At 42.1% G+C, this 24,323-nt stretch overlaps 1 protein-coding gene across 9 annotated transcripts in view; it reads right to left on the reverse strand.

Moving 5' to 3' along the window:
- The window catches only part of MTMR3 (myotubularin related protein 3), a 93,722-nt gene that overhangs the window by 40,397 nt on the left and 29,002 nt on the right, over nt 1-24,323 (reverse strand). For 6 of the 9 annotated variants that reach the window (XM_084819335.1, XM_084819331.1, XM_084819338.1 and 3 more), the window contains exons 2-7: nt 20,935-21,006; nt 18,071-18,148; nt 12,870-12,959; nt 11,854-11,970; nt 7,071-7,153; nt 5,889-6,055 (exon numbers count right to left, since the gene is read on the reverse strand). In XM_084819335.1, coding sequence (XP_084675461.1) covers nt 5,889-6,055; nt 7,071-7,153; nt 11,854-11,970; nt 12,870-12,959; nt 18,071-18,073 — 460 coding nt within the window. In that variant the 5' untranslated portion in view covers nt 18,074-18,148; nt 20,935-21,006. Of the gene's footprint in view, nt 1-5,888; nt 6,056-7,070; nt 7,154-11,853; nt 11,971-12,869; nt 12,960-18,070; nt 18,149-20,934; nt 21,007-22,454; nt 22,517-22,699; nt 22,786-24,323 lie in introns of those variants that run through there. The other 3 variants (XM_084819336.1, XM_084819332.1, XM_084819333.1) reach the window with 2 other exon arrangements.

The raw sequence follows: 24,323 nt of genomic DNA on the forward strand, positions 1-24,323 counted from the left end.
AATGACTTAGTAAGAAAGAAAAACAGCAGCAAATCTGCTTTATTCATCCCCACCACGAAAAAAATCATGAGGTAGCACTTTTTTGATAGCCTATGACCCAAGTAAAATTATTACCTTGCATTCAACTGATTGGATACCCACTTCCAAATAGATTGCTGCATTCCCCACACAAGAAGGAAGGCCCATTAGCTTCCTAAGAAATACAGACTGGACCCTTTCCATTTGGGAATTAAATCCCAAAATCCAAATAGGGATTCCATAAGTGAGTTGGGCCAGAGTCTTAGCTTTGTAAATTTGAATTGCAGAGGGAATAAACTGACCACCTTGCATAAAGAAACAGCTGCTGGCTATGGTTTGCTGAATCAATTGCCTGCCTACATTGTACAGACCAGAATCCAGTGCTCTGAATTTGTACGCCTAAGTATTTTATATGGAAGACTTGCTTGATGATATTGCCATTTAAAGTCTTGTATTGTTTACGAGCTTTTGAGAACACTAAAACTTTAGACTTGCTGTAACTGATAGTCAAACTATCCTCAGAGCAATAAGTCCCAAATGCAGACAATAAGCGATTTAATCCAGTTCTGGAAAGTGACAGAACTACAGCACCATTAGCATACAAAAGTAGAGGTATCTTAGTGTTGGACAGTTTAGGAGCATGGGAATCAACATTACAGACATAAGAGGCCAAATCGTTTAAAAATAAACTGAAAAGAAAAGGGGCCAAAATACAACCCTGTCTTGCACCCCTTGTAACAGAAATTGGATTAGAAACTTGTCCCTGCTGCCCAAATCTGATCTGACTAGAAGTCTGATTATACAAACATCTAATGACAAACAGTAGGCGCCTGTCCATAGAACTTCTGTGTAATTTAGAACATAGCAATTCCCTCGACACCAAATCAAAGGAAAACTTAAGATCAATAAAAGCAGTGAAAAACCTCCTACCAGGAATTGAGGTATATTTCTCTGCCAAGTGAGCTAACACAAAATGATGATTTAAAGTTGAACGGCCAGCTTTAAACCCATTCATTCTGTTCCTCATTGATTATACTATTATCCTCCATCCAAGTTAATAGCTTAAGTTTTAAATACCTCACATATAGTTTACCAGTAACTGAGAGGAGACTACTGGGATGGTAGTTACCTGGATTCGTCCTGTCACCCTTCTTGAAAATAGGAACTATAATCGCTTTACTCCAAATATTGGAGATCTTTCCGGAGTTATTAATGAAAGTAAATAAAGCTGGAAGTAAAAGATCCCACCATTCTGAATTAGATTTTAAAAGATCGGGGGGGGGGGGGAGGAATAGAATCTGGACCAGGAGCTTTACCAGATTTAAGTTCAGCAGTCAAATCAATAATTTCACTAGGAGTAACAGATTGCCATTCTGGAGTGTCAGAGGACAGTTCGAGACTGTGTAAAGAGAAGTTGTCAGGATCCTGAAGAAGTGCAGAAAAATCTCTTTCCCACTCATAATTGGAAATAAGCAGGATGTTTTTGGCGCTCTGACAGGGCCCCTGTAACAAGTCGCCAAAATAATTTGCTATCCCTCTTTTGTGTAGCACATATTAGTAGGTTCCATTTCTCTCTCTTTAGCGCTTTTCTTTTAATTAATAAAGCCTTTATATTCTCGTTTCAATTTATAATACCGTTCGGGTAAACATTTAGCTCCTTTATTCCGGTACATAAAGTAAACCTGAGTAATCTGATTCTTAAGTAGCGTACAGTTATGGTCAAACCAACTTTTGTTCCTGTAATATTTATCACCAATCAAGGGACTATCTACCCCTAAGGTCCTTTGAATGTCAGAAATGATACAGCTTCTTTTCACCAGTAGAAGCTAAGATGTCCTGATATAGTTGCAGACAGGTAGAACATACTGTAAAAGAGGCAAACTTGCCCTCTGTCTTACTTGTCCATTTAATGCCTCTCACACAAGGGAGCAGAAAAGAATCTAATACTTGGGGTCCGATGGGCAAATGGATCTCTATGTGAGGTTGAATTAATGTCATTAATGCATAGTGATCGCTATCTGTATGACTGTCAATGTAGAAAGCTTGAATTGCCCTCCTAAATGGCCGAGAGAAGAACGTAATCAACAACACTGCTCCCTAACATTGAAATGAAAGTAAACTCGCCTATCATGTCACCTGGGGTGCTTCCATTCAAGATAGTTTTGTTATGCCAACATGCTAGAAGAGCTAAACACACGCCAGCAAAGTTTTTTGTGACATCCTTAGTGTCTAATATATGGATATTGTCCTATCACATGGTCAATTCCTTGAAGATGTCAAAATTCTGCTAATGCATGATCATCAGAGCCCATCCGGGCATTGAAGTCCCCGGCCATAAGGACCTGTGCTGATGGAAACTTTGCCTCAGTATAGATAATATACTGTTCTAACTCTTCCCACGGAGCTTTCATATCAGAATATTTAGTTGGATGAAAATAGACATTAAACAATCCTGCAGACAGCTATTCTTGATTAGAATTGCCACAGCAGTGGTTCCACAGCTGGGGAGCACAACTACTTCCACATTAAGGGATGCAGAAACCAGACAGAGCAGTCCTGCTCTAGGTCTACCTCTATTTGAGGGTTAGTTGCTGCCAAGGAGTTAGCAATATGCCCAATGAATATTATTTGTTCACTAACTCAAGTCTCCTGCAACAAGACAATATCGAAGGATTTGATGTAATTTATGAATGATCTATCCCTAACCTTCCCCTTCCAACCTGCTTTGTTCCAGGAGAGGCATCTAAGCAAAGGAGGAGAGCTATATGTCTTAGAGAGTCAGTCGATGGAGTTGAGCTCCTCCAGCACTCCTTCTTAGTCAAAAAAGATACTGCCACTCTTAGTTGGGAAAATCTGCTTGTTTAAGGGCCCAGAAGGAAGTTTATGGGTGAGAGGTGACCCTAATTCATAAGTTTCCAGAAACTAGAAACCGACCCAATCACTAGAGCAGGCAACACCAGCACTTGCTATAGCAGCATTGGGCTTATCCACCGATCCTTCCTGAGGACAAGGATCAATAGTTTTAAATGCTCCATCTTGCTCTGGTTTCTTAATTATACAGACAGGAGAGAGCACTTTTTAGTTAGTGGAGGTGAAACAGAGAAGGCCTCATGGGATTTACCTGAATTCCCACTAGTTGTAAGAAGGCTCAAAAGCTTAGTTTTCACCTTATTAAATCTCTCTATAATACTTATCTGCACTGCCTGTGGAAGTGCAGAAAAGGAGGAAAAGAGACTAGACTCCTCCAGTTCCCAGAAGTCATCAGAATCCTAGGGTGATAAATGAGATATAAGAAGTATATGTTCTGCCTTTTCCAATTCCAGCTGTGGGGGATTTAAAGGAGCAGATGTAGACAAGGGCACCTAGACTTTGAATCATCCCGTCTACTTAAATCTGTGCTTTCTGTTGGTGGGGATTTATCTGTTGTTGTTTAGTTGCTGTAGGTTGGGTATGCACAAGGTTCATCGTAATCTGTTGAACATATTTTGTACCTTTAAGGTCTACGCTACCTGACAGGGTACCCTGGATAGGATGTTCCCTATTTTTTATACCAGCAGGTCTCTTCCAGCGAACACCTTTAATATTAGAGCTACCACCAAGATTTTCTGTAGCACCATGTCTCCTAGCTGATAACAGAGGCTTAAGAGAGAAATCTTTTAAAACTCTTGTAGGAAAGATACCAAATGAATTGAGTAAGAGCCTTTCCCTAATTAGAAGAGCAGGCATATCTGTTTTACTAAAGCTAAGAAGAACTCTCATATGTGTTGGTGAAAAAAAAATTCAACAGCTCTCAGATCAATGCATCTAACCCCCAGTAATTGCCTTAAATTATGTTTTACCAACAGAACTGAGTCCCAGCATGGCATCCCTCCTTTAAAGGGCATAATATTTAGGACAATCTGATATGCCTGTAAAACCAAATTATGTTCTGTACCCCGTGAGGGTTGCTCCTTACTTTCTTTAGAGGTATAACCAGGATGGTTTAGATTGAGCTGAGGAGGTAGCTTTCGCTACCAATACTGGGGGCTGGTTAGAAACAGTAAGGCTCCCGGAAGTTCAGCCTCCACTTGAAACAAGAGAAACTAGGTAATTTAAAATTCTCACTATTTCTCCTATTTTAGAGTAAATATGTTTTGTGTCATATTAGCCACCAGGAAGCACTGTTTTACCCAAAGTTCTATAAAAGATAAATCAGAGGGAGTAGATTCTGGCCTAGCAGCCTCAGCCTTAGGAGGTGTAGAGAGAGCATCTTCAGCTTTAGGGTGAGGCTCATTATCCTCAGTAACTGGTGAGTATCTATTCATAACTGGAATAGCAAAAGCCATCTCTTTCTCGTGAGCTCTTTTGGAAGACAAAAAGTCATCAATTTTGGACTGCTTAAGAAGAGGTTGAGACACCAGATCGCTAGAGCTACATCTCTTCCTGCCCTTTGAAATATAAAGCAGTTGTTTGTATGGGTTCTTGAAATGGACATGAACACACAGGCATCTCTTCCTTGTAGCAGGACTCAAATTTTAATCTACTATTCAGACAGACCTTATGCATTCATCCCAACCTTTACAATTTGGACTATGTAATCCCTTAGATCCCTCCAAATCAATTTTTTGAACAGAAACTTGGCCCTCCTTGGCTCTCCTCCAGGATGAGAGACACAGCTGACCTCATAAAGTTCTAGAGGATTTACTAGGGTAATTCACAGACACAGATACAGTCCATCGAAACAGTCAACCTCAAGACATTAAAAGATCCCTCTTGCAAAGTCTTGATATCTAGCATAGTTAGTCCTCTTCCCTCAACGGAGAACTTAGTCTTAGTTCCACAGCTATGGAGCAAAGATGTTTCACAATCATGTTTCAGGATGCTCGGCTGCTGTTGCTATGCCTCCTGAGCTCCCACTCCCAGTACCAGCCCCAAATGTCTGAGGCGGACCGCCTCCCTTATTGCCAACTGCCAGCCAGTGTCAGCCAACAGTCACACCGGCTCGTCCATATTCTGAGTCTCCTGCTGTTTTCCTCATTTACAGATTGGCCTGTCATCTCATGGCATCCACCAATTACACCACCTTTAGATACTGCAGCCATGAGGTCCAACAGTAGATCAGCTGTGGCAGGAGGAGCCGAGCTGCATTCGCAGGGTACAAATCACAATTAGGATGCCATCAAGTTTCCATCTGTGACTAATCCAAACTTCTCGATATGAGAGCTTACTAGAAAAATTATGCCAGCTCTTCTCATCACTGTTCCATTTTCATAAACTCTCAATTAAGAAGTTGAGCTTGAATTCAAGATGCTACTCTGCTAAAAGGACCACCGGCATCAATTTCAGTTTGCAACAGTAAGAACAGGTAAAATGTCAATTGTATTATAACTGGCTGCTTTGATATGAAGATCAAAGATCATATCATTAGATACGAACATCTGACGTGAAGATACACATTATGCATATACATGAACAGTAGGACTAAGGCATATGCAGGGTTGGGGGCTTTGCCCTCCGTTTCACTGATTGTTCAGGGGGATCTGGAAGATGAGGCAAAAATATTCACCCATTAAGAATGAGGGAAGAACACATTGCCCTCACTCTGATTTCACTTTGTGATATTATACAGCCAAACCTGATTGGCTGTGCAATGACATGACATCATCAGGCTGCTTATGTAAGAATCAACTGGCTTGAATTGCCTCTGGAAGAAGTTCATTTTTTTAAAAAAAGCAGCAAAGCTGCAGATTGGGGAAAGGAACTGCAAATAGTGCACACCAAGAAAAGGATAAGTGGGTAGTGGTGGTTGTAAAACTTTTGTCATCATCCACAAAAGCTTTCCTTTGCTCTGAAAGTTCTCATAGGCAAAAAATCACCAGTCCAGATCGTACCTGGCCGGCACAAATCACCATGCTGCTCTTTTTCACTAGCGTACACCTCCATACACCAGGCATGGTAAGCAAATGAAAAGAGATCCTCTATCTTTGAGGGAGGGCGGATGGCACTGTTCAGCCGCTTAAGCCACTCTTGACACTGCTCAAAGGTAGAGAACTGACACCTGTAAAAAACAAACAAGACGCACATCAGATCTATTAACCTCCACTGAGAAAGATCCAAGTCACAAATTCAATGAAAGGTTAGCTTCAAAGCAGACCAGAGAAAACGGTGGTATTCAACTTCAAAAGTTGTGACAACACTTCTTTTTTTGGACAAATGAACCCTATACAAAATGTGCAAAATTGCAATGTAGTATCACCACCCTGAGTACATCCATTGTTAATCCCTTTGTTTTTTGCATAAATCTTCATATAACCTATGCTAATGGTTATCAGATTTTTTAAAGAAGTGCCACCACCATCTTCTGCATCAAGAGACAATCATGCAAAGGGATAGATTGGTTTAAGTAGTATGCATGGGGATTATAGATATTGAGTGATCTAGTAAGTGCAGAGTGGGGTGTTTCCCCTTCTCTGTCCTACTTTAAATGGCCTTTGCACACATCTAGGCCAGAAATATAGCATTTTCAAATAAGGTTTATTTGATCATGCCATCATGATTTTGTTTGAATGTCCAAGATGTTATCACATTAGCTCTAGCATTGCAATATCAACATATTCATGTGGGTTTGCCACAGACAAATAGGATTTAACAGCTGTGTGGACAAATGTGACCATGATGGCAAAGAAGAAAAAGAGAAATGGGCTATGAAGAACAGCACTGAAAATAACGTAGATGTATTTGCAGTTAAGTGCTGAAAACGGGAGAAACTTTTTGCTGTTCATGAGATCAACCACAAAAACTAAGGGAGCCCTTTAATCTCAGCTCACATGTAGGGACCCCAGGATATTGTTGACAAACATAAATTGTTAACTTCCTGCATTTGGATGCTGTCAGCTGAGAGGTTAACACTGTTGGGCTTGATTGCCAATTTTCTCTTTGTACAATTTAGACAGGTGGAGGGAGTTGCCCTGTTAAGTGTAATCTGTAATTATTAAAAGGGCATCTTTATCTTTATGGGGGTCATGCTTGCTTGCATAATCCAATGTGTCCAACTGACAATTATACATACGTACCTGATAACTTTGCAGTCTTTACAAGTCAAGTGAAGCTGAAATATATCCCGGCATTCAACACTTTCTATAAGCTGTAATGGAACCTATGATTAAAAAGATTAGATGACCTTACTCAAAGCGGCTGACACACAGTTTTTCAATATTTATCAAAAGGATTTATTAGATAATTCAGGACCTGAAATATATTACTCATAGTGACTACTGTCCCTTCTTATTTTCTTACCATAGGAACAGGCATTCTGTGTTAAACACAAACAGACTCCTCCTGTTCTGATCTAAAATCCCACCCCCTTTGGTGAAACAATGTAATTTTAGATGTTAGTGTACCATCCTAAGAACAAAAATGTAACAATTTCCAGAGGGCTGTAGCCATGTTACCCCGTTGCAGCAAAAACAAGGGCTCTTGTGTCACCGTTATTCAGCTTTTATTACGCTTAATTTATTAAGCTTTAGTGGACCAGGGTCCACCTCATCAGATGCATGAAGTGTTACAAAAATGTGAGAGAGAAACATTTACCTTAAGTTAAAATGGGCTTTATGTTTATGATATTCATGCCTGAACTTGAAGCAGCAAAGTTTTTACAGGAAAAGAGCGCTATATGACACACGCACACACCCCTCCAGCTTTTGTAATTTAATCATGCAAGACTTCTCATCTGGTGCTCCTTCCTGTCTGCCCTTAACCCTGATTTTGGCATCACCAGTGCCTCCACTTGAAGGAGCACTGCTTCCTGGAAGAGCAACCTTTTACTCACAATCTCAAAGCAAAGCACCACACCTATGGATACATTGGAATGGATCGAACCCAACCTCGGCCCAGCATCTGCTGACAGACACCGAACGGAGGGTGCACCGCATTGCCCACTACACCCACCAAGCAATCAATGTAATATATGGACCTAACTATCATAATGATGGGCGTTACAAAGAGGTAGAAGTGGCAAACCTGTGTAACACTGAACTACTGGTGGGGTGGAATATGTGCTCTGGTCCAACAGGAAGAGGCAGCAAAACCGAGCAATAGTGACACAGCATTGCCTCCAGTGTCCCTAGCACACATGTCACCTGTGCAAGGAAAGAGCGGGCCATATCAGGAGGCAGGGTGGCACCAACTCTGCAAAAGGCAGAAAATGGGGGTGTTGGAGAGGACAATACATCCCTTAGGTTAACAAGCATCACACTGGGGAAGAAAAAGGGAGGAGACAACGGACACTAGGGAATTAACAAGGGATTGGAGAATCTGCACTGAAAAGCCAAGTAACTGAACTCATGGAGCTCCCCTTCAGGTCTGGGGCTTCCTTCATGCCCTTGCCCTCCTTTGGGACCAAGAAGACAGAGCCATTTTATAGGCCTGTTCCTTACAGACCTTCTCTACTTCATGCAAGTAACAAGCAACTTCATCAGCTGTCATGCAGCTGTGAAGATGCCTTGCTGACAAGCAATCAGCTATCTTTTGCAAAGGAAGTCTTGCTTCATGAGCCTTTTAAAATTCTCCAAGTGCAGCAAAAAAGTGGGTACAGGTGATCTGATAGACATTTATACCTGGATTTTAAGAAGGCTTTTGCAAAAACTCCCTCAGCAAAGGCTCTTAATAAAATGTGACTGCCCCAAGGATTTTGCTCTTCTCTGCCTTAAACCTTTTCAAGATCTAATTTATACAGGTGACGCATCGTTACTGTGCCTCTCATTTAAAGGCCTCCTTTTTCACCTCTTATTAGCTCAAACACATGTTTCCTGCTACCCCCTTGTTTTTCTCTTGCCCTGTTCCTTGCCTCTATCTGCTCCACTTTTGTTCCTTCTGAAAAATCCTCCTCTATTAAATATAGCCTTCCACATTATTCTCTATGAAGAGTGGCCTATTTACTTCCTAGAAAAGACAAATGATGATGCTCATTTATGTCTGTCTTTTTGTCAAGCATCTTGCCTCACTATGCCTTGTAAATTCCCCGCTCTCAGCCTTCATTTCAACCAAACTTCATTCTTCATTTTAAAAAAAGCTTTCCCTGGCCAATGTCCATGCTTAAGAAACACCACAAATCAAGACACACCATGCAATTAGTCCAGCCTCCAAACAGCTCACTGTTGAATCAGACAGCAGAACACTAATAAGGCAATGATAAACCCACCATTTTGCTTGCTTTTAGTGAGCATGCAAAGCTATTCAGCCTCGCCAGTGTCATTTTACAGAGGGCAATCTCCAAGCATCTCAATTACTTTTAATTAAATAAACAATCTCTCCTAGATATCAGAATCTTGCTAAGGTTCTAAATTTGCTATGGATTGTAGGTGAGGAGAACTACCTTTGCTGAAAATAAATGATGGTCCATTAGTCAGGGGGTGAAAATCCAAAACATGAAATTGAACCAAAGAAGGGAGAGCTCATTGTGTCATCAAACCTCACATTTGACCTTTTAAATCTTAATGTTCTGTATCCAAGGTCGATTTACAAGAAGTCCCAATTCAAACCTGTGGCTTTTGAAGCCACTTCGAAATGTTGTTCTCATAATTTCCCAGATGCCACAATTTGAACGCTTTCCGTAACTGGAGCCAGCCAACAGATAAGCCTGGGCATTCAGGTTTAGATGTGCACAGAAAGTATCACTGTTGAATTTACAAATGATCCCATGGATGGATGTGTCAGCAGCACGTCTCAAAAGTCACTATTCCATTGGCTGATTGCTCGGTCTACTGAGTTTTTTGTTTTTCCAAAAGGGAACATCAAGTTCCTATTGCTATGTGATCCATGAAATTATCTATTCAGTCAAAAGGCCTCATGCATTATAGCTCCTGCTTATGTTGCAAGGTGAGCAATGGACAGCACAAGTTTATTCTGTTCCAAGCAAAGGTGCAGCAGTAAAAACGTTAAATAGCAACACCATTCTACTTACTGAGATCTCATAAGCAGCAAATTTACAGACACTCTATTGAATTGTAAACAAAGAACAAAATTAGGATAAAACCAGAAGGCAGACTCTGTATACTCTCAAGTGGGTTTCAGCCTACTCTACCTAGCTAATTTGCATACCAGCTATGTGAAACATGAAGTGACCTCAGGAACACTGTTTTTTGCTTGTGTAAGAGACACAGGAACAAAATCTCAGAATTTCACATCATCTAGGATTACAAGGAATCCATTCAACATTCCAACGGGGTATTAATTTTCACAGAACCAGCAGTGTAAAACTTAACTAGGATGATTAAATTAGCAAATATTTCACTACCTTCACTTAGCTCCATTGATAAACACACTTAAAGGATAAAGACTAATAGGACCTCAGAACACACTGAGAATTTCAGCAGCATTACTTCTTCAGCGAAAACTGAAGCATTTGTTCTTCTGGACCACCACCTTCTATCCTATGAGTCTGTGGCTTCTCAATGCAACATATCAGTTTTTGTTGGCATTGATCTATTAGGATAAACATAGAAGTCCAGATGTTGTTACAGCAATTCAAAAGGTATTCTAAATCTACCTCATCTCACCAACATAGGTTCCACATGACTTACAGCTGCTGATAAGCTATGAAACAGAACAAATGTTACTTGAGGTATCCGGTGAGGTCTGCACCTGCAACTGACAGAACTGTTCTAACTTGCCAACTGAACAAATGACACAAAAGCTACCTAAGCAGTGTGTGTGTGTGTGTGTGTGTGTGTATGTGTGTGCATCAAAAACTAAAGTTATGCAGAAATACTTCTAGTCCTCATCAACTACTTTATTTTTAAAAAACGGCAACACCACTTTAAAATTCATATCGCCCAACCAGACTGAGCACTCACAGCAAGGAGTCACCAGGGAATCTCCCTCATGGAATCTCTTTTGAGTAGCAGAACAGCACTCATGAATGAGGTTCATTGCATGTAGCATGGGGGGAGGGGGAGAGCTGCCTCTACAGCAAGCAGAAAATCACAGGGGAAAAACCAAACTCAAAGGGGCTCTCAATTATTTCTTAGGGAATGAAGTTTCCCTCAAGTTTTGAGCTGGGTGCTCTTCTTCAGGGGCAGAATTTACATAGACTTCTCTACTGCCTCTTGTTTTTTTTAAAAGAGAGTGATGAGAAGAAACTAATTCCAACAACAGTGTGATTAATCGCACGTAGACGCTATTATACAAGGAGCACCATTATGCCCCACTTCAGCCTCTTCCTATTTCCAAGTAACCACAACCCTTTCCCCCTACCTGGGTTGAGGTGTATGGACAAGGAATGCTGATCACAGACGATAAGCCTTGCTCTCTACAAGCGGGCCTAGATATTCACATTAGTGGGAGACTGAATATGACTATTCTATTACCTGTTGACATTTGGTCCCTGTGGCTGAAAAGACATTCATATGGAACCGCCAATATCAAACATCTTTGGCAGCAGCCATGTTATTCAAACCTGCAACTCAGTTCTCCCAAACCAGAGCAAGAGTAACAATAGATGACTACCAAATGGAGAAACAACCTGCAGAGACCAAAGACCCTCTGTTGTCCACCTGAGATACAGCTACAGGAAGCAGGTCCAAAAAACTGAAGCATCAAGGGTGCTAATACAACCAAGATGAGTTTGTCTGGGGAAAGCTAGGATGAGGAAAGGGAGAAGTATAAGTTCATTCTTGAGACCCACTGCAGGGAGATGGACATGGTTCTTAATTCCAGATCCTTGTGTGCTTCATAACTTGCTACATCTAACATAAAAACCATGATATGAACCCTCCTATATAAAGAAAGACATTTCCCCAATTACATCATCAGCAAGGCCTCCTTTTCTTAACAGACAAGGCAGAAGTGAAGACTTACATTCACGATCGATTCCTTAAATTTGATGTGAAGTCTGTAGTTGGACAGTGCAATGATGGCATCCTCTGCTCGGCCTACATACTCTGTGCTCTCGCCATGAAGTTCAGGGAAAGGGACCTGCAGAATGGGTGGAGAAATCAATTTTATTTAAAAACGGATGGCAGCATCTCAAGGTCAAGAACTCACACCTCAAATGCCAGTTGATGGATCTTGAAGAAACATGACATGGCAAGCATGTAGTAGCAAAACCTACAGAAAGCTTTGTGTAAGTACCTGCTAGAACAGGTCTTCAAGGCTGTGTCACAGAAAGTGAACACACAAAAGAGGGGGGATATTTTGGTGGAGGCTGTTGCTGCTGGATGTTGCCATAGCAATATTAATCTTGCTGAAACAACATTAACACAGCAGGCAGTTGCAACTAAAGGGGCCTTTCAGGATCCCAATTAAATAAGCAAAGTGAACCGTCTCTACCTTCCACGTTAAACAGGGGCATGCATGGGAATTGAGGCTTGCCAAAACAACTGGCACTCCAACAGTAGGAGTAAGAGCTCAAGTTGGAACTTTCAGCTCAATCCGATATTAAATGTGGCAGAAATCTGAGTGGGGGAGGGAATTAAAAACTTTGGAGCTATTTGAGGGCATTTTTCCTAAATTACAAGCAATTCCAAAGACTTGACACAAACAAGAAAACCCAGAATTTTCATATGCATTGTCCTACTGATTAATTAGTTCTAGTAAGGTGTGTGGGGGAGAGAGATAAAAGTCTTCAAAAGTAAGTGATTAGGTCAAGTGAGCATTAATAGGTTTGCAGTACAACTTCCAATAAAGACTCTCACTTTTAAATAAAATTTTCATAATGAGCTCACAAGTACATCAACAAGATTTAAATTAAACTTCCACAAGTTTAGCTAAATCAAGCACATTTAATTTCTGCTGCCTGATCTTGGCTAGAAGTAACATAATCAGGACTGCCCATGTGTCACTGTTGCGAGGGGAAAGGAGAGAGAGGTGCCTACCTGGAGATTCTCATCCTCACGGATCAGCTGCTTCCTAGGGAAGATCTGATTAGCTTGGATGCATTCAAGGCTGTGTTGAGTCTCTTCATCCTGAGAAACATATCATCCAGTTGATTTCAACAGAGTTATATACCCAACATACTGAATCTTTCCAGTGTTTTAAGAAGTTTGAAAGATTCATTTTCAAGGAACCAATGAGACACTTGGTTATTATAAGCTACTAGAGTTTCAGACCCCTTCATGGATCACTGCCTTGTTATGGCGAAGGGGCTTGCGTAACTCAGAGAAGCCATAAGCTATGCCGTGCAGGGCCACCCAAGACGGACTGGTCATGGCGGAGAGTTCTGACAAAATGTGGTCCACTGGAGAAGGAAATGGCAACCCACTCCAGTATTCTTGCCAAGAAAACCCCATGGAACGTATCACAAGGTTAAAAGATATGATGCCGGAAGATGAGCCGCTCAGGTCGGAAGGTGTCCAATATACTACTGGGGAAGAGCAGAGGGTATTTCCAAGTAGCGCCAGAAAGAGTGAAGCGGCTGGGCCAAAGCCGAAAGGACACTCAGCTGTGGATGTGTCTGGTGGTGAAAAGAAAATCTGATGCTGTAAAGAACAATTTTGTTTAGGAACCTGGAATGTCAGATCAATGAATCAAGGTGGTCAAACATGAGATGGCAAGATTGAACATCGACATCTTGGGAATCAGCAAACTCAAATGGACAAGCATGGGCAAATTTAATTCAGGTGACCATCATATCTACTACTGTGGGCAAGAATCCCTTAGAAAAACTGGAGTAGCACTCATAGTCAACAAAAGGGTGGGAAAAGCAGTACTGGGGTACAATCTCAAAAATGACAGAATGATCTCAGAACGAATCCAAGGCAAATCATTCAACATCACAGTAATTCAAGTCTATGCCCCAACCACTGAGGCCAAAGAAGCTGAGGTTGATCAGTTCTATCCTACAACACCTTCTAGAACTAACACCAAAAAAAGATGTCCTCTTCATCATCGGGGATTGGAATGCTAAAGTAGGAAGTCAAGAAATCACCAGGATAACAGGCAAGCATAGCCTTGGGGTACAAAATGAAGCAGGACAAAAGCTAATAGAGTTTTGCCAAGAGAACACGCTGATCATAGCAAACACGCTTTTCCAACAGCACAAGAGGCATGGACATCACCAGATGGTCAATATCGAAATCAGATTATGTCCTTTGCAGCCAAAGATGGAGAAGCTCTATACAGTCAGTAAAAACAAGACCTGGAGCTGACTGTGGCTCAGATCATGAGCTGCTTCTTGCAAAATTTCAGCTTAAATTGAAGAACGTAGGGAAAAGCACTAAACCATTCAGGTATGACCTAAATCATATCCCTTATGAATATACAGTGGAGGTGAGGAATAGATATAAGGGATTAGACCTGATAGACAGAGTGCCTGAGGAACTATGGACGGAGGTCCGTAACACTGTTCAGGAGGCAGCAACGAAATCCATCCCAAAGAAAAAGAAATGCAAGAAAGCAAAGTGGCTGTCTGATGAGGCTTTACAAGTAGCTGAGGAAAGAAGGGAAGCAGAAAGCAAGGGAGAAAGGGGAAGATATATTATTTATTTATTGCATTTATACCCCGCCTTTTTTCCTCTTGCAAGGAACCCAAGGCGGCGTACATTATCCTCCTCCTCTCCATTTTATCCTCACAACAACAACCCTGTGAGGTGGGTTGGGCTGAGAGTCTGTAACTGGCCCAAAGTCACCCAGTGAGCTTCCATGGCCGAGCGGGGACTAGAACCCGGATCTCCCAGCTCCTAGTCCAACACTCTTGCCACTACACCACACTGGCTCTAACTGAATGCAGAGTTCCAGAGAATAGCAAGGAGAGACAAGAAGGCCTTCTTAAATGAACAATGCAAAGAAATCGAGGAAAACAATAGAATGGGAAAGACTAGAGATCTCTTCAAGAAAATCGGAGATCTGAAGGGAACGTTTTGTGCAAAGACGGGCATGATAAAGGACAAAGAAGGCAGGGACCTAACAGAAGCAGATGAGATTAAGAAGAGGTGGAAAGAATACACAGAAGAACTATACAGGAAAGATCTGAATGTCCCTGATAGCTATGATAGGGCGGTCACTGGAGCCGGACATCCTCGAGAGTGAAGTCAAGTGGGCCTTAGGAAGCATTAGTAACAACAAAGCTAGCGGAGATGACAGTATTCCAGCTGAGCTTCTTAAAATCCTAAAAGATGATGCTGTTAAAGTGTTGCACTCAATATGCCAACAAATTTGGAACACTCAACAGTGGCCACAAGACTGGGAAAGGTCAGTTTACATTCCAATTTCAAAGAAGGGCAATGCCAACGAGTGTTCAAACTACCGTACAATTGCGCTCATTTCACATGCCAGCAAGGTGATGCTCAAAATCCGACAAGCTAGGCTTCAGCAGTATGCGAACCGAGAACTACCGGAAGTACAAGCTGGGTTCTGAAGAGGCAGAGGAACTAGAGATCAAATCGCCAACATTCACTGGATCATGGAGAAAGCAAGAGAATTCCAGAAAAATGTCTATTTCTGCTTCATTGACTACGCTAAAGCCTTTGATTGTGTGGATCACAACAAACTGTGGCAAATTCTTAAAGAGATGGGAGTACCAGACCACCTTACCTGTCTCTTGAGAAACCTGTACAAGGGTCAAGAAGCAACAGTAAGAACCAGACATGGAACAACCGAGTGGTTCAAAATTGGGAAAGGAGTACGACAAGGCTGCATATTGTCACCCTGCTTATTTAACTTATATGCAGAGTACATCATGAGAAACGCCGGGTTGGATGAATCACAGGTCGGAATTAAGATTGCCGGGAGAATTATCAACAACCTCAGGTATGCAGACGATACCACCCTAATGGCAGAAAGCGAAGAGGATCTCAAGAGCCTCTTGTGGAGGGTGAAAGAGGAGAGTGCAAAAGCTGGTTTGAAACCCAACATTAAAAAAACTAAGATCATGGCATCTGGCCCCATCACTTCCTGGCATATAGAAGGGGAAGAAATGGAAGCAGTGACAGATTTTATTTTCTTGGCCTCCAAGTTCACCGCAGACGGTGACTGTAGCCATGAAATTAGAAGATGCTTGCTCCTTGGAAGGAAAGCTATAGCAAACCTAGACAGCATAGGAAGAAGCAGAGACATCATCTTGCCGACAAAGGTCTGTATAATCAAAGCTGTGGTTTTCCCAGTAGTAATGTATGGCTGTGAGAGCTGGACTATAAGGAAGGCTTAGCGCCGAAGAATTTATGCTTTCGAACTGTGGTGCTGGAGAAGACTCTTACGAGTCCCCTGGACTGCAAGGAGGTCAAATCAGTCAATCCTAAAGGAAATCAACCCTGACTGCTCATAGGAAGGACAGATACTGAAGCTGAAGCTCCAATATTTTGGCCACCTAATGCGATGAGAAAACTCCCTGGAAAAGACCCTGATGCTGGGAAAGATTGAAGGCAAAAGGAGAAGGGGACAGCGGAAGATGAGATGGCTAGACAGCATCACTGATGCAATGAATATGAACTTGAGCACACTCCGGGAGAGAGCAGAGGACAGGAAGGCATGGCGTGCTATGGTCCATGGGGTCACGAAGAGTCGGACACGACTTAACGACTGAACAACAAGAGTTTCAGATCTTAAACTTGGCATCCCCTTTTATGCCGACTCTACCAACAACCTTTTGGCTGGCAGGAGACTGAAAGAAGACCCTTTGTATGTTGCCTACTTGGTGCCCACACAAATGTGGACATCAGGACATGAAATATATGATTTGTTAAAGAGCAACATTTTACATTTTCCTAGAATCAGGGCACAGTCCTATGGGTTGGGCTCCCAATACGCAGAGGGCTCCGAGTTCAGAGTCTTCCACCTATCCTATGCCCTGCTGGCAAGTGCCAGGTAGCAAGACAGGACGATGAAGGCAATTTCACTTCTGTTCCTCTTTTTAAAATGCAAAAAGCAGATAGATGGGCCTCTGGGCCCATCTAGATGACTTACCTTTTAGTGGGTGGGGAGGAGACTGGACAGCCCATAAGGTATTGCGTATCGTGGCCTCTCCCCTCCCCACCCACCACCATGCCCCCTTTTCTCCCCCTCCAACTTCTCTTACAAGGTCGCAATCACAACCTTGTAAAAGATGCTTTCCACAGTGGCTGGGAGGGGAGGATCTATGAACAATCTCCTCCTCTGTGCTCATAGCTCTGTCTGTGGGTGTGGAAGAGGTGATCTGCAGCTTCCTATAGTGCCCCAGGCTCTGTCTAGGGGCCATAGGATTGCTCTTCCTATGATATTATTACAAGGATCAGAGTGGTAGACCATGAAAGGAAGGAGGCATGGACCTCGAGGGCAGCAGGACCAGGGAAATGTGAACACAGGAAAGGGAGGGAGAGATGCAAGACTCAAGCCACTGACTCATATCTCTCTGTTTCCATGCAATCCGGTGACACCAGATATGTGTTTTTCAGAAGCAATGAGGGCTAGAGGATAGCAGACGCCATTTTGTCTAAGAATGGAGTTAAAAAGGAGATAATCCCCTCTAAGATACTACACACTACACTAGATCTTAGCCAAAAGGCCAAGAAGCAATACCCCCTCTAAGATGAATTTCAAATTGATGTCAGATGGAATTTAAATCCCATTATTATTGAACACAGAGTTGAATTATGGTGCAGAATGTTGCACCACAATGTTATGGTACAGAATGTGTTTTAACTGTGTTGAATGATGCAATTTAGGCATTCCAAACCTGGAAAGGGCTGGATAAGTGTCCTGTTGCACCAAAGCCTGTTGCCTTCCTCAGGACTAGGAAGCAAAGACTTGGTGCAATTTTGTCCTTGCCCAGATTGCAGGATGGAAATGAAAGACGGATGGTTAGCAGTTTGTTCTGGCCGTAGTTTTCAGAGTGGCATGCATGATAGCTGCCACTGTAAGTAACCTGAATCCCCAATGCAGTTCTTTGGCTGAAAGTGGCAGCTATATATTATTGCATTCAACAGAGTAGCGTGGAACTTTACCAATCCTTGACCATATCAAACAGCTTCATCTTCTGCAGAAAACGTAATCCCTTCACTGAGCTTTAAAACCTGCTACATGTATCGAACAGCTGCCACTCCCCACTCCCTCATGCTTCAACCTGCTTTGGTTTTGCCTGTCCTGAAAGAATTTGCGTGCTTACCATGACAGAGCCAGGTTAAGAGGCAAGGTCCTCGCCCTTGCTTTCAATACTCTGTAGCACTGTATATTATGTAAAGATCTGGAAAAGGAAATTAGAAGTTAGATAAACAGGACAACACATTTACTGTTAGCAAAGTAGTAGTATTAACTTGGGACTAGCTAAAGCAGGAAGTATAGATGTAGAAAAGCAGAGTTCAGACAGCAAAATGCAAGTACAGACATTATGAACTCCGTTTGTTTTTTAAAAGCATGTCTGGTTCACTTAATTTGTTCCGAAAAATTGGTTGCAGGGTGTCTTCAGAATACCAGTTAGGATGCAAACAACTGTGACTTAGACTTGCTTTTCTGCAACAGCTGCCTATGCCACAAAGCAAACCACTTCAAATTTGGGGGAGTTTGAAAACAAGTTCCTTTATTTTATTATTACATTTATATCCCACCTTTTTTCCTCCAAGGAACCCAAGGCAGCTTACATGGTCCTCCTTCTCTCCATTTTATCCTCACAACAACACTGCGAGGTAGGTTAGGATGAGACTTAGTGATTGGCCCAAAATCACCAAGTGAGCTTCATGGTTGAGTGAAAAGTAGAACCTGAATCTCCTAAGTCCCAGTCCAACACCTTAACCACTATACTACACTGGCTCTCATATGGTGTTCGAGTATGCTCTTCAAAGAATAAGCATTAAAAAAAAAAAACCCTGGTGGTTGCACATAACTCCCTAAAGTGGCTCTTTGAATTCTGGCCAATACATTTATTAATCAAACTCATCTGCCATGGTACTTAATTAACTTTTAACATTATGGTTAACAGTGAACCTCAAGCAAGACACAAAGGCAAGGAATCCTTTCTTAAAGTTTCTTATTTTTATTTTTTTTAGATTTATACCCTACCCTTCAAATACAATACCATCCCTATTAAGGTTTATGTTGGTCTAAACAGCATTAGGAATAGAAGTCAACTCAAACACTGCAGTTTAACAATTCAGTGACTAGAGCTACTGAATAATCCGTACTTCAAAAGTGTTGCTAGTATCACAGCAGAGAGGCTAATTCCAATAACATCCCAGGGAATGCTTGTGTGGGGGGGAAAGTATGTTTTCAGTAGGTACTGAAAACCTAGAAGGTGGATGTCTAATTTGTAGAGACAGGAAGTTCCAGAGAGCGATAGCTATGATACAAAAGGCCTTATTCTGAGCTATCGTGGACTGGACCTCTGCAATCTTGGGCACCACCAGGAGGGTATCTCCTGATAAATGCAGCAACCAAACAGATAGGTAGGGGGCTAGGTGGTCGCTTTATCTATCCTTGCCTTGAGCTGTTAGGGCTTTGTAAGCAAGTACCAAACCCTTAAATCTGGCCTAGTAGCCTATAGGCAGCCAGTGAAGTTCCCTCAGCATAGGTGTAATATCCCGGCGATAAGACGATCCTGCTACCAACCTGGCTGCGACATTCTGCACTAACTGCAGCTTCTGGACCACCCACAAGGGCAGCCCCATGTAAAGTGCATTGCAGTAATCCAATTTTATTCTATAACATAGGGGTTGAAAAGACAGTCTAATAAATAGCAAAAAACATCTGAGCCCCCAAGTACAGGGAAACAGGACTCCAACAATGGGTGTGGTTCAGATGTGCAGGATACATCTCAGCTGCCTCTGCTGTGGCTTTCCCCAGCCTATGGTGCAGGTCCTGCACTGCTGGAGAAGTCTATTGATAGAAGGCTGGGGCTAACCCTGCCCAGGTTTCTCAAATTCCAGTCATGTTCTACGATGTATCACACACACACCGATTGCAATTACACTTGCAGTTAAAATATGACAACAGACGATGTTGTCATGACTGACCCATGTCAATCCATGATTATTCCAAGACAATAACAAAATGTGATTAACATCACGGAAAAAAAAAGATGCCTTTCAAAATTGTCCCACATATACAACCTACACTGGTCTTCCCTAATTGGAGACTGAATGATGTCAAGGTTGCAGGCTGAAGCAGTTAACTACGGAAAACCTTTTGGTTCACACAGCTGACTCAATTGACAGCATAATGAATAGTTCTGTAACAAGTTTTCTATCATATGAATCAAAATAACTGCTATTCCCTACATAATCACGTGGAAAGTTATCATCCTGCACAAAAATATACAATGAAAGGATTGGGAGGGGGGGATACTCACCCTTCTGTCATTCTTTAAACAACCCACTGTTGCGGAGAGAAGGTTTGCTGAAGGATATTCACATTTCTTAGACTCGGTTTGCACATCATGGCCAATTCCTGGGTTGTTTAACCCATGAATTGGCAGCGGGGTGTGGGAGCAAGTGAGCGCATTGCCGCCTGCCCACTCACCACTTCCACTTTCAATTATCAACTGAGGAACACCTCATTCCTGGGTTGTTTCATGATGTGCAAACCTATAAAATCTGGGTTGTTTATGCACTAAACAACCCAGAGTTACCCCAACAACAATCCATGGGCGATTGTTAGGTTAACTTTGCGTTGCTTAATGGGCATGCTCACAAACAACCCATGGGTTGTTAAGCATGGGTTGTTCGATCATCTGAACCAGGTCATATTCTGCAGCTATAAACCACCAGAAGGTTGAACACAATTGCTTAAGAGGCTAACCTTACTTTTAGGCTAGTATTTTATTCATTTCTTTTATTACAAAATCTGTTTACCACCCTTCAATCATATTCCCAATGCAGTTCATAATAAAAAACAAAAAAATGTAAACACAAAACATAAATTAAGCTAAAAGTCACAAAATTATAATAAAAGTAGCATAAAGGAGTTAGCAGAATGAAAATTGCATCTAAAAAGCTCAAGAAAATGAAACGGCCTGGCATTAAGCATCTATTAACTTACCAGCTATCAATGAATCTTTCTTTCAATAAATTTCAGATGCTATTCAGGCGTTCTGGTATTTCAGATCGAAAGCTGAAAGAATAGAAGGTCATACTGTAATCAAATTGAAGTAATGGTTGTTTGATGTACACCGCTTAGGTGAGTCTGATGAAGTAACCCTGAGGTATAAATGTTGAAATAAAATAAAAGGGCAATCCTGTGGTCCCAGGAGAGCATCCCAGGAACCATAGGATTCTTTGAGACTCCCCCCTCCAAGGCTACAGACTCTGCTACGAACTCAGAAAGGGGACTCCAGAATCCAATCCCTCCCCACGGTGAAGAAAGAATGGCAGTGCCTGTATTATGAGATTGCAGAAGTGGCCTTGGAGGACCTCAGAAAGGTCTGAAAGGGGTGCTGCGGTGGGTGGGGAAGAGAGAGTAGAGGTCAGGATATGAGAAATCCTATAGCATCTCCAGACCTGCCCCCACCAGCCACCTCCACTAGACAGGCTCAAACATCCGTCTAGAGAGAAAACACACGCAAAGGGGTCGCAGAGGTGAAAATGGCCTCTGTTGCTCCTCCTGCCCTGCTGGCAACAGACCAGCAGCACACTGGATACTCGATCTCAGAGGTTTCTATCCAATGAGGGTGCCACCCATAGGATTGCACCCTAAAGCAATAAAATAGCCTTTGTCCTAAAATAGTACGTAAGCAGCAACGTTTAACTCTTCAGTTCATCCATTCTCCCAATCCTGGCATTTGCCATGTTCACATGCAACAGTAACCCAGAATTCTGGATAATCCTGGCTTACAGTTCACAGGCTAGGTGCACCAGCACACAGCTTGTGAGCTGTAAGCCAAGATTCTCCGGAATTCTAGCTTACCATAGAATGTGAACATGACCACTGCTTTCCAGTCTCTGAGCCCTAAAATACGTTTTTCAGGTGTTTACATCTGCATGGAACATACTATTGTCTATCCCTAAATAACTATGACAGCACAAATGCATAATTAAGGGTCCTGAAAATTTGCACAGCCATAATGTCAGTTGAACTTGGAATACAGAGACCATATTGAATTTCAAGTGTTTACCCAAAGTCCAGAGCAACCAGGAGTATCTAGTTGATATGGGTTAACACAAAACTCTAAAAACATGGGGAAGATTTTTTGCTTAAACCAAAGGAGAAAGACTAGACGTGGTCTGGGTGGAATCATGGTGGTCAGGTAGTGAGATTCGGCACAACTGTCAAGACAGTCACCGCTGCCTTCACCCATATACTTTCTTGCTCCTGCAGTCGTTTCTTTATCCACACATTTCTCCACAAATTCCAACTCTTATCCTCGGGGGGGGGGGGGGGAGATGAAATAAAATAAAAAACAGTTGTAAAACTCCACAAGGTGGGGAAAGAAAAAAGGGGTTTTTCTGAAAAATCCATTAGACTCAGTTCCTCAACAGTAAAATGACAGTGGTTATTATGAACTAATACAGTAAGGATTATGTAACACTTCATATACAAATGTAAATAAAATGAACACATACACTATTTGTTCTTTGGCATCACTTTCGTAGCATGTAAAATATGTATACTGGTAACTAGACAACACTACCCAGATTCCCAATCCAGTTCACTTCTCCAAACACCTGCTATTTTTTTAGTTGTTTCTTCTCTGCACAGTCACGACTCCCACATCAGAAAACAAGTTTGTAAGCACTATCTGCTTAGAAATATGACACCAACAGTTGTTCAAGCTACTCTTCTAAAGCTGCAGCTCATGCACACTTACCTAACCGAAAGCTTCACTGAACACTGCAAAACTTACTTCTGAGTAAATATATATAAAACTGTGCTCTGCATTTGCCACAAACTCTTGAGTGATATCTCAAGCAAACAGATGCGCGTGATCATGACATATGCTGAAAAACTGAACACTGCAAAGCAATTTGCTGATAACACTTTAAAAACTAGGAGGACGTATGCTTAAATGCCCCCCCCCCGTCCTTTCCATGCCCCCAGCACTTGTTCAGACGGGCTTTTAAAAGATTCATGAACATCCGGTACATGTACTCTGCCTTAACTTAGTTCTTCCCTCATACACAATTTTCTTTGTTGCTTACGCACAGCAACCTACACTTGAGATAAATGCCTTGTTGAAGGGTCTAGACTGAGAATTGTATGAAATACTAGCAGTAAAATTTACTGAACACAAGCAGTATGCAAGTGCACAAAATTAACCAGCCAGTTATTTTTAACCCTTTGCAACAGTATAAAGATACTAAATCTGGATCTAAAAAGCTTGCACAACTGACAACAATGGCTTGTTTTAAGAGTGAAACCTAGAAGTAGAACCTCCCAATTTCAAACATAGAAAGTCTCCTACAGGCAGTCAAGAATTCTTTCGAAGAGGAAGACAATCCTTTAGCTTCAAAAATGCCACTTGCAATAGAAACAAAGAGCCAAGAATGCAAATCTAATCAGCTTCCAATGCTGGATTTTTAACTCAAAGTATAAATGTGAAATATTTGAAGCATAAAGCATACTCTACTTAGGTAAAAAAAAACAAAAAACTCTGAATCAATACAAGTTTCAAATGCAAGTTCATAGTATTTACAACATCTAGGAATTTACTTGTTATGCTATATTAGTGTTTACTCAATTGTATGCAAGAGACTTAAATTCTGAAATCTTCATTTTGGTTTGTGTCAAATATTTTTTTAAAATCTACACTGATAAATGAGAATGTTGAATCATCACTGTACATGGCGTTTTACATCTGGGGTGGACAACTTCAGCTGGTCTGGGGGCCAGTTTCCAGCACTCCTGCCACAGGCGCAAAGCCAAAGTTCTGCAAACCAGTATAGCAGGGGTGGGCAATATACGTGGCCTGCTGTGGATGCCCTGCCACCCCAAGTCCCTCCACTGTGTGCTGCCATCCCTGCTACACAGTAGCTACAGAAACTCAAAAGGACGACATCTAGCTTGAAAACAAGCTAAATTTGGCACTTTTGAGTGTCTGTAATGGTTTGCTGCCAAATTTTGGCAGCATATTGCCAATGTTTTTGCCGCTGTTGCTGCTGAATTTCGGTGGGGCAGCAATTCAGGCCATGGGGGGCCACATGTGAGTTGCACATTGCCCATCCTTGCTTTACAGAGTAACATAAGCAATGGAAGGAGCAATCCTATGGCCCCTAGACATTGTCTGAGGGGCCACAGGATACTGATTCCCCCCTCCAAGGTCAGAGATGGCACTCTGGCCTCGGAAGGGGAGGAGATTTGCCCCCCTCCCCCACCCCCTCGAAGCCAGCATGGAAAGAACTGCACCACGTGCTGTCCAAGGTCAGAAAAGTGACTTCAGAGAGGGGGAAAGGGGGGCATTTCAGTGGGAGGGGAGGAGACTGGAGAGGCCAGCA

Source organism: Heloderma suspectum, chromosome 13 (genome assembly GCF_057233095.1).
Source record: "Heloderma suspectum isolate Gila_16-S chromosome 13, 16-S_ref, whole genome shotgun sequence".
Lineage (NCBI taxonomy): Eukaryota > Metazoa > Chordata > Lepidosauria > Squamata > Helodermatidae > Heloderma > Heloderma suspectum.